The sequence below is a fragment of the Danio rerio genome, chromosome 13 (genome assembly GCF_049306965.1).
Source record: "Danio rerio strain Tuebingen ecotype United States chromosome 13, GRCz12tu, whole genome shotgun sequence".
Taxonomy (NCBI): Eukaryota; Metazoa; Chordata; class Actinopteri; order Cypriniformes; family Danionidae; genus Danio; species Danio rerio.
This window is the reverse complement of record NC_133188.1, coordinates 30,504,463-30,519,095: the sequence shown is the minus strand read 5'-3', so window position 1 is coordinate 30,519,095 and position 14,633 is coordinate 30,504,463. Positions and strand designations below refer to the sequence as shown.

The 14,633-nt window shown below is 34.5% G+C and overlaps 1 protein-coding gene across 5 annotated transcripts in view; it reads right to left on the bottom strand.

Moving 5' to 3' along the window:
• The window catches only part of rin2a (Ras and Rab interactor 2a), a 64,184-nt gene that overhangs the window by 3,709 nt on the left and 45,842 nt on the right, over positions 1-14,633 (bottom strand). For all 5 annotated transcript variants that reach the window (XM_001345278.7, XM_009307401.4, XM_009307400.5 and 2 more), the window contains 3 exons: positions 3,896-4,204; positions 2,482-2,613; positions 2,234-2,397 (listed from right to left, as the gene is read on the bottom strand). In XM_001345278.7, the coding sequence (XP_001345314.1) occupies positions 2,234-2,397; positions 2,482-2,613; positions 3,896-4,204 (605 nt within the window). The remainder of the gene's footprint in view (positions 1-2,233; positions 2,398-2,481; positions 2,614-3,895; positions 4,205-14,633) is intronic.

The window sequence follows — 14,633 nt, the reverse complement described above, 5'->3', positions numbered from 1 at the left end:
ATCACATTACATGACTCGATCGGTGCTCGCCAATCTAGCAGATCTTATGAAGCAATTGCTAGTGTTTACAAGGAGAGGAAGATGCACGTGCACATCTGGGTTACACAGATAGCAGCAATCTAACATGTGAGGAGGTTAATGATGCTTGGGGGTAGGGCTGTGCGATTTGGGGAAAATATCTAATTGCGTTTTTTGACAGATATTGCGATTGTGATTTGATTTACGGTTTAATTCAAGCTGATTTTAATTTGATTAAAGCTTCAGCTTAATAATCTGTAAGCCGTGGCAACAATGCTGTCACAGCTCTTAAAAATGACTTGTTTTTGCTCGGTGTCTGTGAGTTTAAAAGCAAACTATTCCCATATAACAATAGTTTTTTCTGTTATATTAACTTGTCTATTAATGCTTCTGAAGCAGCAGACGCCATCATTCCACTTGTCAGCTCTTTTATTGTGGGCGGAGTTCAGTTGCGCAATTCTGATAGGCAGAGCGAAAGTGTGCTCACTCAATTGGCTCACATGATTCACATGATTCGGCACAATTTCCTTGACGTAGAGTTCGTGTGGAGCCGTAAACGACAAATGGACATTGTGACACAAGATTCCATCGTATCTCCTAATGTAATGTGGCATAGTTCATGACAACCGATACCATGTCTGCGATGCCTCACAAAAACCATCGCAGACAGTCTAGCATGTTTAATTTTCTGAAACAAAGCTTGAAGATGTTATTCGTTATTTTTGTTTACATATATACATATACATTTTATATTGCAGCCATTTCAAATTGCAATTGTGATTCGATTTTGATTAATCGCAAAGCCCTAAGTTGTGGTTTGAGAGATCACTGCACACGCGTCATAGCAGCTAAAATTTACACAGATGTGGTGCGACCTCTGATTATACAGTTTATTGGAGCAACTTACGCGAGTTATGGTCTCATTGTTGCTAAGGTGTTGCTAGGTGATTGATAAGACGTTGCTAGGTGGTTGTTAAGGTGTTGTTAGGCGGTTGCTAAGCTGTTCTTAGGTGGTTGCTAAAGTGTTCTAGGTCATTGCTAAGGTGTTTTGATTGGTTGCTTGGCACCTAGCTAGATGTTGTTAGGTGACTGCCAATGCATTGCTAGGTGGTTGCTAGGCAGTTGCTAAGTTGGTTCTAGGCAGGTTGCTAAGGTTTTGTTAAGGTGTTCTGAGTGGTTGCTAGGCAGTTGCTAACATAAATTAGTATGGTTCTAGTTTGAATTAGCATGTTGCTAGTATGTTTAAAGTTTGAATTAGCATGTTGGCTGATATGAATTAGCCTGTTGCTAGTATGATCAGTATGTTTGTTAGTATGTTTTTAATATGGATTAGTATGTTGTTAGTATGTCCATTGTAAAGGCAATGGCAGTTTTTTACAATGGAGTCTATAAGACAGTTGCTAGGGTGCTGTAATTTGTTGCTAGGGTGTGGCTAGAAAGTTGAAAGGTGATCAGGGATTGGCAGATTGGTTGTCTTAGTTAAATGAACTCAAACTTAAGTCTGTATGACACAAAGTTTGGTCCAATATTGAGTCAATGGGACTTTTCCGAATGTTCCGGTCAATTATTGGAAAACCATAAGTCAGGTCAGTTGGAAAAATATAGCAACCCGATCACCATGACAAGGAACCGGTATTACAAAAATCCTGATCGAAGCATCCAATCTTCATTAATGCTAACTAAATTTAGTTAAATATATACAATTATATAAATACACTTTATATAAAATATAAACTATTTTAGCTATTAACATTAGCATTTTTTAAAAATATAAAATAATGCAAACACATTATTATTTTTACCTATTATTGTATAATATTATTTGATTTAATCTATATATTTATATATATATATATATATATATATATATATATATATATATATATATATAGTAAGTCTATGATTAGCTAAATACATTTATTTACAGTAAGAGCATTACATATTATCAATATTACTATTAATAGTAATAATACTGTTCTAAATATTATTGCTTACAGCTATATACATATAATTATTTTATTACTTTTTACTGTTCATATTTTTTATTATTATTATTATTAGTAGTAGTAGTAATAGTAGTAGTAATTATGTCAAACAGGATTTTTACATCATATATTTTTGCTAGATTTATTCTTAGATTTATGATCAAATTTGCCTAAATGTATACCCATATTATTTTAGAACATAAATGTGTATGTATAAATGAGAGATTAACCTGGAAATCATCCACAGATGGTGTGGTTCTCTGAGTTGTGCGTCTGCGGTGCCACTGGTGCAGTGTGTTTCTGGTCTCGGAGCTCAGCTCACGAGCAGCCTGATCCTCCTGGAAGTTCTTGATCAGAGACATTGCACCATATGCACTGGTCAGGTAATAACCTCCTACAGTCCGATGGAAAATATTAGAATAGTCAAACATTTGCAAACCAATAACTTCAGCATGAGTCCAGAATTTGTCTACTGTACCTTCTCCATGCAGCAGCGACGGGTCCAGTAGCTCCATCATGTACTGTATTTCAGTATCCAGCTCTGGCATGTCGCACTGGGCCATCACATATGTCAGCATGGGCAAGAAATCATCCGCCCCATACATCCTCCCTGCCATTAAAACAACACAGAAACAATCCATGAGTCTGTGCACAAATTCTGCAATCATCATGTACAATCCACATCAATCATGTAGTTTAGAGAGGTGCAATATTATTATTATTATTATTAGTAATACACCCATAAAACCATCTGATTTGAACCTTTCCCCACACAATAATGATAATAAATCTACAATCTCTTAATTCCAAAATTTAATTTAGCCTCTAAATTCTAAATAAATGTACTATTAGTATGTGTGCAATACAGTTTGTATTAGCCTTAGCATTTGCATTAGCCTGTTTACAAAATCAAAAGACATTTACTAAACGTTAACTCCAAATTCCCTTCAAGAAATAAATTGAGGGGTTAAATTAACTTCTTTTTGAGACCAGACGTGTTTTCATGCCATAGATTGAAAAAAAAAAAATCATCCTAACTTATAATATTGTATACAGTGATAAAAGCTATGTTGATTAGCAGCATGTTGATTAGCAGGATGGCTTAATAATAAAATGAAAACGTAATAAATAATAAAAATCTATACATTTGCAGTGTTTCAAGGGATATTTACTGACTATTTTAGAGGTTACTTTAGGTCAAACTATACAAATGTGTCTAATTTTTTCTTTTTTTTAAGGCTACAAGCAGATATAAACACCTATTTTACAGTCTATCGCTGCTCTATAACTGCCAGTTTCAGACTTGCTGATATTTTTCCTAGCACTGATTGCCGCATTATGCATTCACAATGGTATAAACCGTTATAGGGGTGATCAAATGTATATTTATATTACACATTTTTAATTATTAATATTTAAGATATATATCAGAGATCAGAGAAAGCTATTTCTTACTATTAAAGAGGCTGATCCCCCACACATCTTGCTTTGATGTCCTTCAGGGGGGGATCAAGTGTTGATCAAGATGTCAATCCCCCTCCCAAACCCTCTGTAATTCGCACCCAGCTTGAATAACACAGATAAACTATACATTGAGAAAATTGTGTGTTTACTGTGTTCATGTTTGATCAATTTCAGCTATAGTCTTTATTTCAGTAAATGAAACCTATTATGTGCGCACATGACGCTATTTGTGGTTTAAAAACTAGAAAAGATAATACTTCTCTGTATGAGATACATAACTTTTTTTTGTCTCTCAACGAATACACTTAAAATATCAACGCCTATATAGTCATTGCAATAAATCCCAGAAAAGATTGTGATATACTGAAGATGGCCCATATCGACTGTCCCTAATGTAGTTCACACAAGAGCATCTCAGTACTCAGTACCTGAGTTGTTCTCCATGATGGTGTAGATAAGTTTGCACACACTGAGCAGCAGAGACACTTTCTTCTCTGGTGAGTACATCTTGCACATGTTGTTGAATTTGTGTCGGATCTTCTCTATGGCCACCGGGTCGGGGGGCCGAGCTCCATCTACACCCATTTCCTGCGGCTGCTTGGCTTTGGCCAGAAGCAGATTCTCCTTCAGCTGCTGCATGGTGCCGCTGCTCAACTGGAAGTCTCGCAGAGCTGCCTCGATCACAGGCTTCAGCGGCTTCAGCACACACTTGTGCATGGCTTTCTCCATTACCTGATCTGTGGAGGACGAAAATGTGATATAGTAATTACAATGAAACAACTGTACAGAGTACAGAGTGCAGTATATAGATGTTTAAAGTCCAGAACCAGAAACAAGGTCTAAACATTTCATGTGACTTCAGTGCTTAAACTGTAATCACGTTAAGCTTCAGGAACACAAATATCTGTTCGCTTTTGTCTTTCATGTTAAGAGACATACAGCTGAAGTCAGAATTATTAGCCCCCCTTTGATTTTTTTTTCGTCTTAAAATATTTTCAAAATGAATTTAACAGTGCAAAGGAGATTTTCACAGTATGTCTGCTAATATTTTTTCTTCTGGAGAAAGTCTTATTTGTTTTATTTCGGCTGAAATAAAAGCAGTTTTTATTTTTTAAACCATTTTAAGGTCCAAATTATTAGCCCCTTTAAGCTATATTTTTTCAATAGTCTACAGAACAAACCATCATTATACAATAACTTGCCTCATTACTCTATCCTGCCTAGTTAAACTTATTAACCTAGTTAAGCCTTTAAATGTCACTATAGGCTGGATAGAAGTGTCTTGAATATCTAGTCAATTATCATTTACTGTCATCATGGCAACGATAAAATAAATTAGTTATTAGAAATGAGTAATTAAAACAATTATGATTAGAAATGTGTTGAAAATTATTTCGCAGTGGGTAGCGCTGTCGCCTCACAGCAAGAAGGTTGCTGGTTCAAGCCTCATTTCTGTGTGGAGTTTGCATGTGTTTGCGGGTGCTCCGGTTTCCGCCACAAGTCCAAAGAAATGCACTTTAGGTGAATCGGGTAAGCTAAAATTGGCCGTAGTGTGTGTGAATGAGAGTGTATGGGTGTTTCCCAGTGATGGGTTGCAGCTGGAAGATAAGTTGGCGGTTCATTCCGTTGTGGTGACCCCTGATTAATAAAGGGACTAAGCCGAAAAGAACATGAATGAAAAAACTTTTTCAGAAAGAGTTCTGGTGGAAACTTTCATGACAATGTTGACATTTGCATGGAATTGCTGTTACTTTTAAATGATATTACATAATAATACAAAAGCTTTACATTTTAGATAAATGGCATTCTTTTTTTCTGTTCATGCATCATGAGTTATGAAAAATAAAGCAAAAATTGGAACAAACAACTGTTAAAAATGTAGAATAACAAAAACAAATGGTTTAACGGCAGAATTTCTGAAGGGGATCTTGTGAAGAATGTGGAGACTGAAGTAATAATGCTGCAAAATCAGCTTTATATCACTGAAATAAATTGTTACCTTTTCTACTTGATTTTTTAATTAAATACATGCAAAATTTGTAAGCAGAAAAGACTTCTTAAACAGTCAATAATAAAAATAACTTAATATATAATAATATAATAATATATAATAACTTAAATATAGCCACATTATGTATTTTGAAATTTGTTTTGGTGCACTTAAAAACACTATAAACTATAAAACCTATAAACACTCAGAACACGAATAAAAAATGATCAAGATTTCCATGGAGAAGTCTATTTATGTCTGAGATGACTGTGACCATGAGTGTATGGACTGGGATCTCCGATGTGGATCATCGTTTTCTTTCCCCCTCTAAAGGGAAATACCTGCTCAGTTTAAATTTACACCTGCTTTTCCAAAACTGTTTAGCGAGCACAAAATGTCTCCCGACAACACAGCAGTGTCTTGTATGTTCACACATGACTCAATACAACAAGTTTTGTCATGTAACTTTGATTGTGCAAGCAGGGCTTAAAGATCATACCCAAATTGTACAATCATTTATGAACTAGATAGAGTATATGTGTAACTAAATCATCTGATCTAAAGAGCAGAATGTAATGTTTAATCTGGTTTTGGAAAATGCTGACAGTGTTGCTTCTGTCAGCAAACTGAACCACTGAGGGAAGCAACACCGTCATCATAAACGCTTTGGAAATGCTTTCAACAGGCATATCTAAATATATTAAAGCGAATGCAAACTAATACAACCTGTGTGCTTCATTTTCATTTTTAGAGTCTCTTACAAATACATATCAGTATAAATTTGGATGATCACAACATGCAGGTTTATGCTTCATTTGACTCTAAGCTTTGAAATAATTTGAGTGATTCATTGGCTTATGATCAGAAAAACTTGCCAAACCTGTTCTGGAAAATGTAATTAATTAAATAAAATTCAGTTCAGTTTGGAGTTTATTTTTATGTTTGTATCTTTTCACAATAAGTATCCTTCCAAAGCAGCTTTATAAAAGGTTTAAACAATATTATATACAAAATTATAGAACTAAGGTGTTGTGTATAAGTTGGACAGTACAGAAGTCAAGAATGAATAATAAACCTGTCCTGCAGTTATACAATATAGTGTACTTTAAAAAAAAGCTAATATCTGTGTATAATTCATGACCATGACAATAATGCAATTAACTAAACCTGCTTTTGAGGTTCATTTCAAGAGTTCTCAAAGTAAAGTTAAAAAAGCAAACACATTCCCAGAAATAAAGGTACAAAAGCCGTCACTGGGGTGGTACCTTTTTAAAAGGTACAATTTAGGACATTTCAGGTGCTAATATAGACCTTCAAGGCCCTAATATTGAGCCTTGTGGTATAAGTGTGTGCCATTTGAAAAGGTACCACCCCAGTGACAGCATTTGTGTGTTTTTTTATTCTTCTTGAGAATATAACAGCGGTCACAGTGCGGTCAACTGCTATCTACAAGTGTCAACATTCAATGGTAATCACGAAGGAAATATCAGCTTCCTTTTAAACCCGGTTAAAGTTATAAATACGCCTACTCTATTCACAAGAAATTATTCATCAGATACACACCTAAAACAGGGCTGATCATCGTGCATTTTATCACATTGTTGTATGGGTCTGACTTTTGGCCAATACAATGGTCACAAACAGACTGAGCAGATTTATAAATGTGTTTATATGGTCATCTATGCTGGAAGAGAGAGGACACTCGACAGGTCAGTAAACAGGGAGCTCCTGTTAGTATTGTGGAAAGCTCTTCAAATGAAGAAGATAAACTATTTGAGGAACTAGTTTTCAGTTTAACCCAAGAGGTCTGTGGAATAACCACAGACTCAGTGGAAGCAAATTAAGTAGGCAGGTGACAGACTTCAATCAAACTGATCTACTTTCAGTTTCCAAATGTTTTCTTTATTGAATGTCAATATGTGACTATGGACCACAAAACCAGTCATAATGGGTTAGATTTTTGGAATTTGCCATTTATACTGTACATTATATGAAAGCGCATATAAATTATAGATCGGTTTTTCATTGATGTATGGTTTGTATTTCAATCATTTGCCATTATACAATCATATGAACATCTGAAAAATAAAGATGAATATTAAAATATTGAGAAACCCACCTTTAAATTGTTCAAATTAAGTGGGTAGCAATGTATGTTACTAGAAATTAAATTGTGATATATTTACAGTAATAAATGTACAAATATATTCATGAAATATTTTTCTTAATACAATAATGTAGGGCTGGGCAATTTGGCCTAAAATCAAAATCTCAATTAATTTAACATTTTAACTCGATTACGATTAATGAATTATTATTTTGTTTATTTATTTATCAAGTTTTGTTCAGTAAATATGATTTTTGAATGAAGAGTGCATTACTTGAATTTAAAATAATTGAAGGAAACACAGCGCATTTCTATGATTAATAATCAACATCAACGTTAAACAACTGAAATTACAACACAAACATTTCTTATAAATTATTTGCACTTTTGGAAACAAAATGAAACATTTTCAATGTTAAAATGTTAATATTAAAAGTAGAAAATAAGCAGTATATCTTCTAAATAAAATAACTCGTATATCTTGAAAATAATATTTTAAATGGTCTTGAATCTGCTGTAAACAAATATTTTAAATGTAAATAACAATTTATTGCCATGAAAAATATGCTGTCTCTGACGCAGCTTCCAATCATCGTCAATGTAGTGCAAACTTGCGACGTGTAGATACATTTTAAGGTAGATGCATGTGTATACGACCGCATAAAGGCTGCACCAGACCATACCTGTGTGTTCAACGCAGAAGTATGAAGTAACCTTAATAGAGTATGGTCACGTCACTCCACACGTTAGGGAAAGTAATTGAAAAACTTAAATTGGAAAATTTTGAATGTCAATCTCGATTACTTTTCGATTAATTGCCCAGCCCTAATATAATCCTTATTGACATAAAAAATCTATCATTTTGATTATACAATCTATTTTTGGTTATCCAAAAAAATATATGTACAAATATACATATACAAATTGAATAAATCTATAATTAAACAAAAAATATATAGTTGGTAGACGAAAAAAGAGTTTTTTTTTCATTTATTTATTTTTTTGTAATGCACACTTTCTCATTTTGTATTAATGTATCAACTAAATGTCTCTACTGAATCTTTGACAAGCATGTCACTGGACATCAGGACAACAGGAAACCACAGATGAAGATGGTGACAGGAATGCTTACAGGAATGTGGTTTAGATTAGAAACACTCATCCATCAAGGCCACCTTTATTTAAAGCCTATCTTCAAGAGCTTGTTCATTTTGCCTAAAAAAATCTCCTGTCTCTCCTACATCTCTCTCTCTCTCTCTCTCTCTCTCTCTCTCTCTCTCTTTCTCTCTCTATGTCCGCATTGCTGTCTGAAAAAAGATACCGCAGTGACAGGAGAAGTGAATCCACTGGTGCATCCCACACAACAACTACACGCAAATACGCTGAAAGAAAAGACCACAAATCACGTCAGAGAACAGAACAAAAGCCACACACAAACGACAAACCAGACAAACACAGCAAACTAAAACTCCCCCTCACAGACTATTGACCCCTCCAAATAAATGAAGCCTTTTAGGAAAATGAATGAGATCTTCAAACTGAATCTGTAGCCTCAGACGTGTTTTTTAAGGAAGTACTGAGAATAGATGTACAACAACAACAGAAAAATCCTTGAGCCTGAAGTAGCAACAATGAGTCTTTCCAGACACATCTCGATAAAGCAGAGTGTCCTAATCCTGTTATGACTCAAAACTGAGTTAAGAGTGCCGGAACACTGATTTAAAAATAGATGTCAGCAAAAAAAACTACAAAAAACGTTTGACATAAATTGTCAGAAGTCATTAATTGTTCCTTCAAGCATGCTCTTCTTGCTTTCTTAACACACAGAAAGGTAGATAGCATAATCTCATAGCTTTGGTCTGCATTGTGCTGGGCTTGTTTAAGCACAACAAAACCTGTCAGTCCCCATAGGCAGCTGCCTCAGGTTAGAAGATCAGAACAACAGGCCCTTTCTCTGCATTCATGCCTGACACCCACATACTCAATGTCTGAATCAACAAGATGGATAGTAAAAGAACTGAACTGGTCTATTTGGCTGAGGTCCATTCTGGGAACATCTGGAAAGTGATCTACTCCTCAAAACACATAGCAGAGCGGGACTTTGTTTACAACTCATGAGAGTGCAAGGGAGAGAGTGAGAGAGAGAGGGAGGATAGGGAGAAGGAGGGAGACGCTCAGGGCGATGGATGATGCAAATTTCCTGAAGAACCAAAACAAAATCCGGCTGAGCTGAAATTTACTCTTCATTGGTTACAACTGATCCACATTTACCTGAACCAACTAAAGTGCTTCAGAATTTTGATCTTTTAGGCTTTTACAGTTAAAGTGATAGCTGACCCAAAAATTTACATTTAAAGTGTCAACATTCAATGACAATCACAAAGGAAATATAAGCTTCCTTTTAAAAAGTTATAAATACGCCTACTCTATTCACAAGAAATGACTCATCAGATACACATCTAAAACACGGCCGATCATCGTGCATTGCACCACGTTGTTGTATTGGTCTGACTTTGGCCAAACATAACTGTCACAAACAGGCTGAGCAGATTTGTAAATGTGTTTATAAGGTCATCTTTGCTGGAAGAGAGAGGATACTGGACAGGTCGGTAAACAGGCGGAGCTCCTGTGGAAAGCTCTTCAAATGAAGGAGATAAAATAAAATATTGAAAAAAACCCTCCTTAAATTTGTACAATTGAAGTGCTTATTTAGATAATTATGCTAATTTAAAATTAGGTATATATTTACAGTAAGAAATGTACAAATATATTTATAAAATATGGTCTTTCTTAATGTGGTTCAATATTCAAGTCTTGTGGGAAACCTTTTAGCTTAGCTTAGCATACATCTAATTAGACCATTAGCAAAGTGATTTTCTTCTATTTTCCTATTTAAAGCTTGACTTTTAATTACTCAGTAATTACATTATGTAGTAAAACTGACGGAAGATGAAAACTTGCTATCTTCATATGTCTTTATTTTCCACAGGCCTTAGTACACAATGTAACTATTATGTTAAGCTAAGCTAATGCTCCCGTTAAAGTCTGGCTTCATTGGCTGAATGGATTAAAAAAATATGAAACGCAACTTTTTAACTTTTTAACTCAACACTCTAGGTGACTTTAAAAATAAGCCTATTTTAGAGTTGTGATTTAAGACTTGACGTTTTTTTCTGATAAACACAAAAGTAAATGTTTTGAAGAATGTTGAAAACTGGTCGCCATTGTCATCCATAGTAAGAAAAAAATATATATGTAAGCCAATAGCTACTAGTTTTTATCTTTGCATTGCACATTCTGTAATTCTAATCTGGGAACAATAGCGCATTCATTTTTACAATGCAATTTTGTATTAAAATGTTGGACAAAAATATCTTGGCTTGTCTTCTCAGCTTACAAAACAAAAACAACTTTTTGATTTTACAATTCATGTATTGTTTTTGATCAGGGAGTCAGATTGTAGGGAAATATACAATGTGTTAAAAATTTTTAACTCTCTGTGGCCTTTTCCATCTTCACAAATGTAGAGTTATTCAGTGTTTGCCTAATTTTAAAACATTTTGTATTGACTTTATTATGAATCTGTCGGCCTATCACAAAATAAGAAAGCTGCTAAAACAACTGAACTGCTGAAAAAAACAACATTATTATTATCAGCACCTTTAAGTTATTAGATCTTTTGGTTCACACCTATGTAACATTCTTAATAATAAGGTATAGTTTGAGATGTTTATCGTATATTTCTTTAGATATATATTTTAATTTTTTTATTTGTTTTCTTTAAATATTTGTTTTTCTCTCATGCATTGTTTTTTTCCTTATCCCTTGTATTATTTGTGTTACTCGATGTACAATAAATAAGTATCATTTGCATTCAGGTCACACAATATTAGCACAAATTAATGTTGTATGTATTCCCTGTTACTTATATTACTACTAATAAAAAAAGCTACCATTTTTAATATTCTTCAAAATGTGTTCTTTTGTGTTCAACAGATGAAAGAAACTCAGGTTTGGAAAAAGGTAGAGGGTGAGCACATAATTACAGAGTTGTCTTTTCTGGATGAACTAGCCACTAGCATGTCATTGTATTAAGTCTATAACTGCTCGTTGCTGACAGTGAAAGGCGTGCGGCCAGTTATACAAAAGCCATACTAATAATTCTCTGCCCACATATGAATATGCCAGTGTATATCTCAACTCAATGTGCCTAGTGTGTGCCGCTCACGCTGAGTAAAATGCCTTCAGGCTGAGATGAACAAACATGAGCTTTTGCCTCAAGCACACACGCTCACAGGTTTAACCCTCAGACACCCAAGCAATCATGTTGTTTTCACTGTATGTGTATGAATTTTGCCCTGCCATGTTTTCTGTGAAACATTCGGTTGTAATTTGCTGCAATGGGTCTTTGAGGGTTAAAGGGCTATAACCACTGCACATAATGAAAAACAGACCAAAGTTGTGCCTTCAGTATTTTCCACCAACACATAGCAAAATGAAAAGATTATAGCCTTAACAGCATAACCCACTGTATCATATCATTGAAATCTCCTGTGATTGAAAAATATAGTATTTAAATTGTCCCATTCTGAAGCTAGATTAGGGCTGTGCGATTAATTGAAATCATATCGAAATCGTTATTTGAACAAATCGTTATCAGCACAATTTTTATGTCACAATGGCTGGCAAAAAAATCTGTGGACACGTAGAAAAGTACATGCAGCGGCTTCTGATATGTGGTCAAGCAGAACATCGGAGCCTTACTTGAGGTTGATGGCACACACACACTAGCTTATTTAATTGTTTTGCCATAGGTCTGTTCTAGAGAAAATTTGATACACCTTTTCTAGATTTTTTTTGCCTCGTGTCTGTTTTAGAGACATGTTACAGTCTTTAATAAAGATCTAATTATTTTTCTTTGGAAATATGTTTCAGATTCACACTGTAAAATGTCTGTCAAAAACGTGATTGGAATCAAATTCACTATATTGTTCAAGAAAATCGTGATGGTTTCTTTTGCCTATATCGCACAGCCCTAAGCTAGATCATTTTGTTTGTGTCATGCACAGTGGACTGCAGGGTCCTTGTAAATCTGTGGCAATGGAGACAGAGTGGTGCCTCATTTTACTGGAAGGTTTCAGAATGTAAACAGTCTGTCAAGCAAATTTCAGTCACTCTCTTTCATAGTCTGATAACAACAAAACAGCCTTGAATCACTCTTTAAGTCACATTTCCAACCTACAGTACAGCTACATTCTGATGCACAACTGACAATTCCTAAGGGTTCACTTAAACCAGGGGTGTCCATGGAAGTGCTTGGAGATAAAGCATGACATAAAAAAAACACACAAATTTACAATTATAAATATCAAATAAACAACTCACATTTTATAAAATATACAAATGTAAAAAATAAACGTATCTGCAAAAAAACAAAATGCATTCGATCAAAATAGTTAATAATAATTTGATTAAAATAAAGTGATAAAAATTAGGAAAAATGTAACAAAATCATTATATTTCAAATTATGCTTTTATAATATTATTTTGAAACAAACTGCATATCCATCTTAAAAGGAAATGTTGTTAATTGTGTTAAATGTGCACATAAAGTGTGCTTTGAATCTTGATTGATTTATGTAATAAACTATAGCTTTATTGAAAACTCAAGAGATGCACCATTTGACAGTCAGCTTCCTGTGTGTGCACTTTAGTGCCTGTGCATTCAGAAAAATCCAATGTCAGGAGTTTAATCTGGCAAGACTTTGAAACACACATGTCTTTTTTGTGTTGTTGCCATAGTATTAGTCATGAGCTTTAAATGCACAGTTCTCTTCATGAAAGGTGCCTAAGTGCAGCAGTTCATTTGCATTTAAAGAGCCACACGCAAAGACTATTTTTTGCCTTCTGCTCAGAAAAAAGGGTCATTTAGACCAGAGTTCCCAAAATAAGACTATACATTTTGTCATTATGCAAAAAACTATAAAGATAACTTTTACACTATAAGATAGGGATTCCTCCCGCAAGGATAACCATATTTTAACATCCATAACATCTAAGATTGAAAACCCCTGCACGAAGGAACTTCATGCATATCAATGTATGAACACACTGAAAATCCTAAGGTGCAACATGAGATCTATCATTATAGAGGTGTGAACCTACACTGGTCTCATAGTTCGGTATGGTTACGATTATCATGTCATCGATTTGGTTCAATTCGATATTTCTGTACATTGATGATGCTTTCCATACACAAATTTATATTTTACTTCACAGCACAACAATTCTTGTCTAAAAATGTATAAATATATTTAGATTCATTTATTATTTGTAATACAATTTTGTCCTCTAATACAAGCAGTCAGATATTTGAACTGTACCTTTAAAACTCAAGTACATGCACAGAACAACATGAGCATTTACAGCAAATAAACAAACGTAAATATAATTCTGCTCACTTTTTGAGCGTTGTCAAATGAGTTCTTACACCCCTATGATTGGCCACATGCTCAACAGAAAAGGCTGCGATTGGCTCTAATGTGATGGCGCTGTTCACCAATGAATGACGCTGTAAAAAAGGCAGCAGGGAGCGCTCTCCTTACCTCTCTTGCCATTGTAAGCTACCATAATATAGCACTTATGAGATAAATGACGTTAGTATGTAATAACGGGTTAGCATCAATTACTAAAAAGATACTGAATTGTCTGCATCCGCATCGCGGTGCACCAAAGAAACGATTAATTTGACAACCCTATATTATTAGTTATTATTCCTGCACATTACCCACCACTGCACTAAAAATGTCAAAAAGTGCCAGTCATCAGTGGAAAAAATATTTGCTTTCACCCTCATTCTTTAGACTAAGTTAATTAACACTGAAATGGTCATTTAGTCAATGTCAATTAAGTGATGAATACGTTTAGCCTGGTCATGGCATGCAGCTGCATGATTGTGAAGTTAATGAGATTGCAGGGCATCCTATTTGTCTTTTAAGACCACAGAGCATAAACATACAGAACATGCGCTGTTATAAGCACCAACAGTACAGGCACTAACCTAATACAC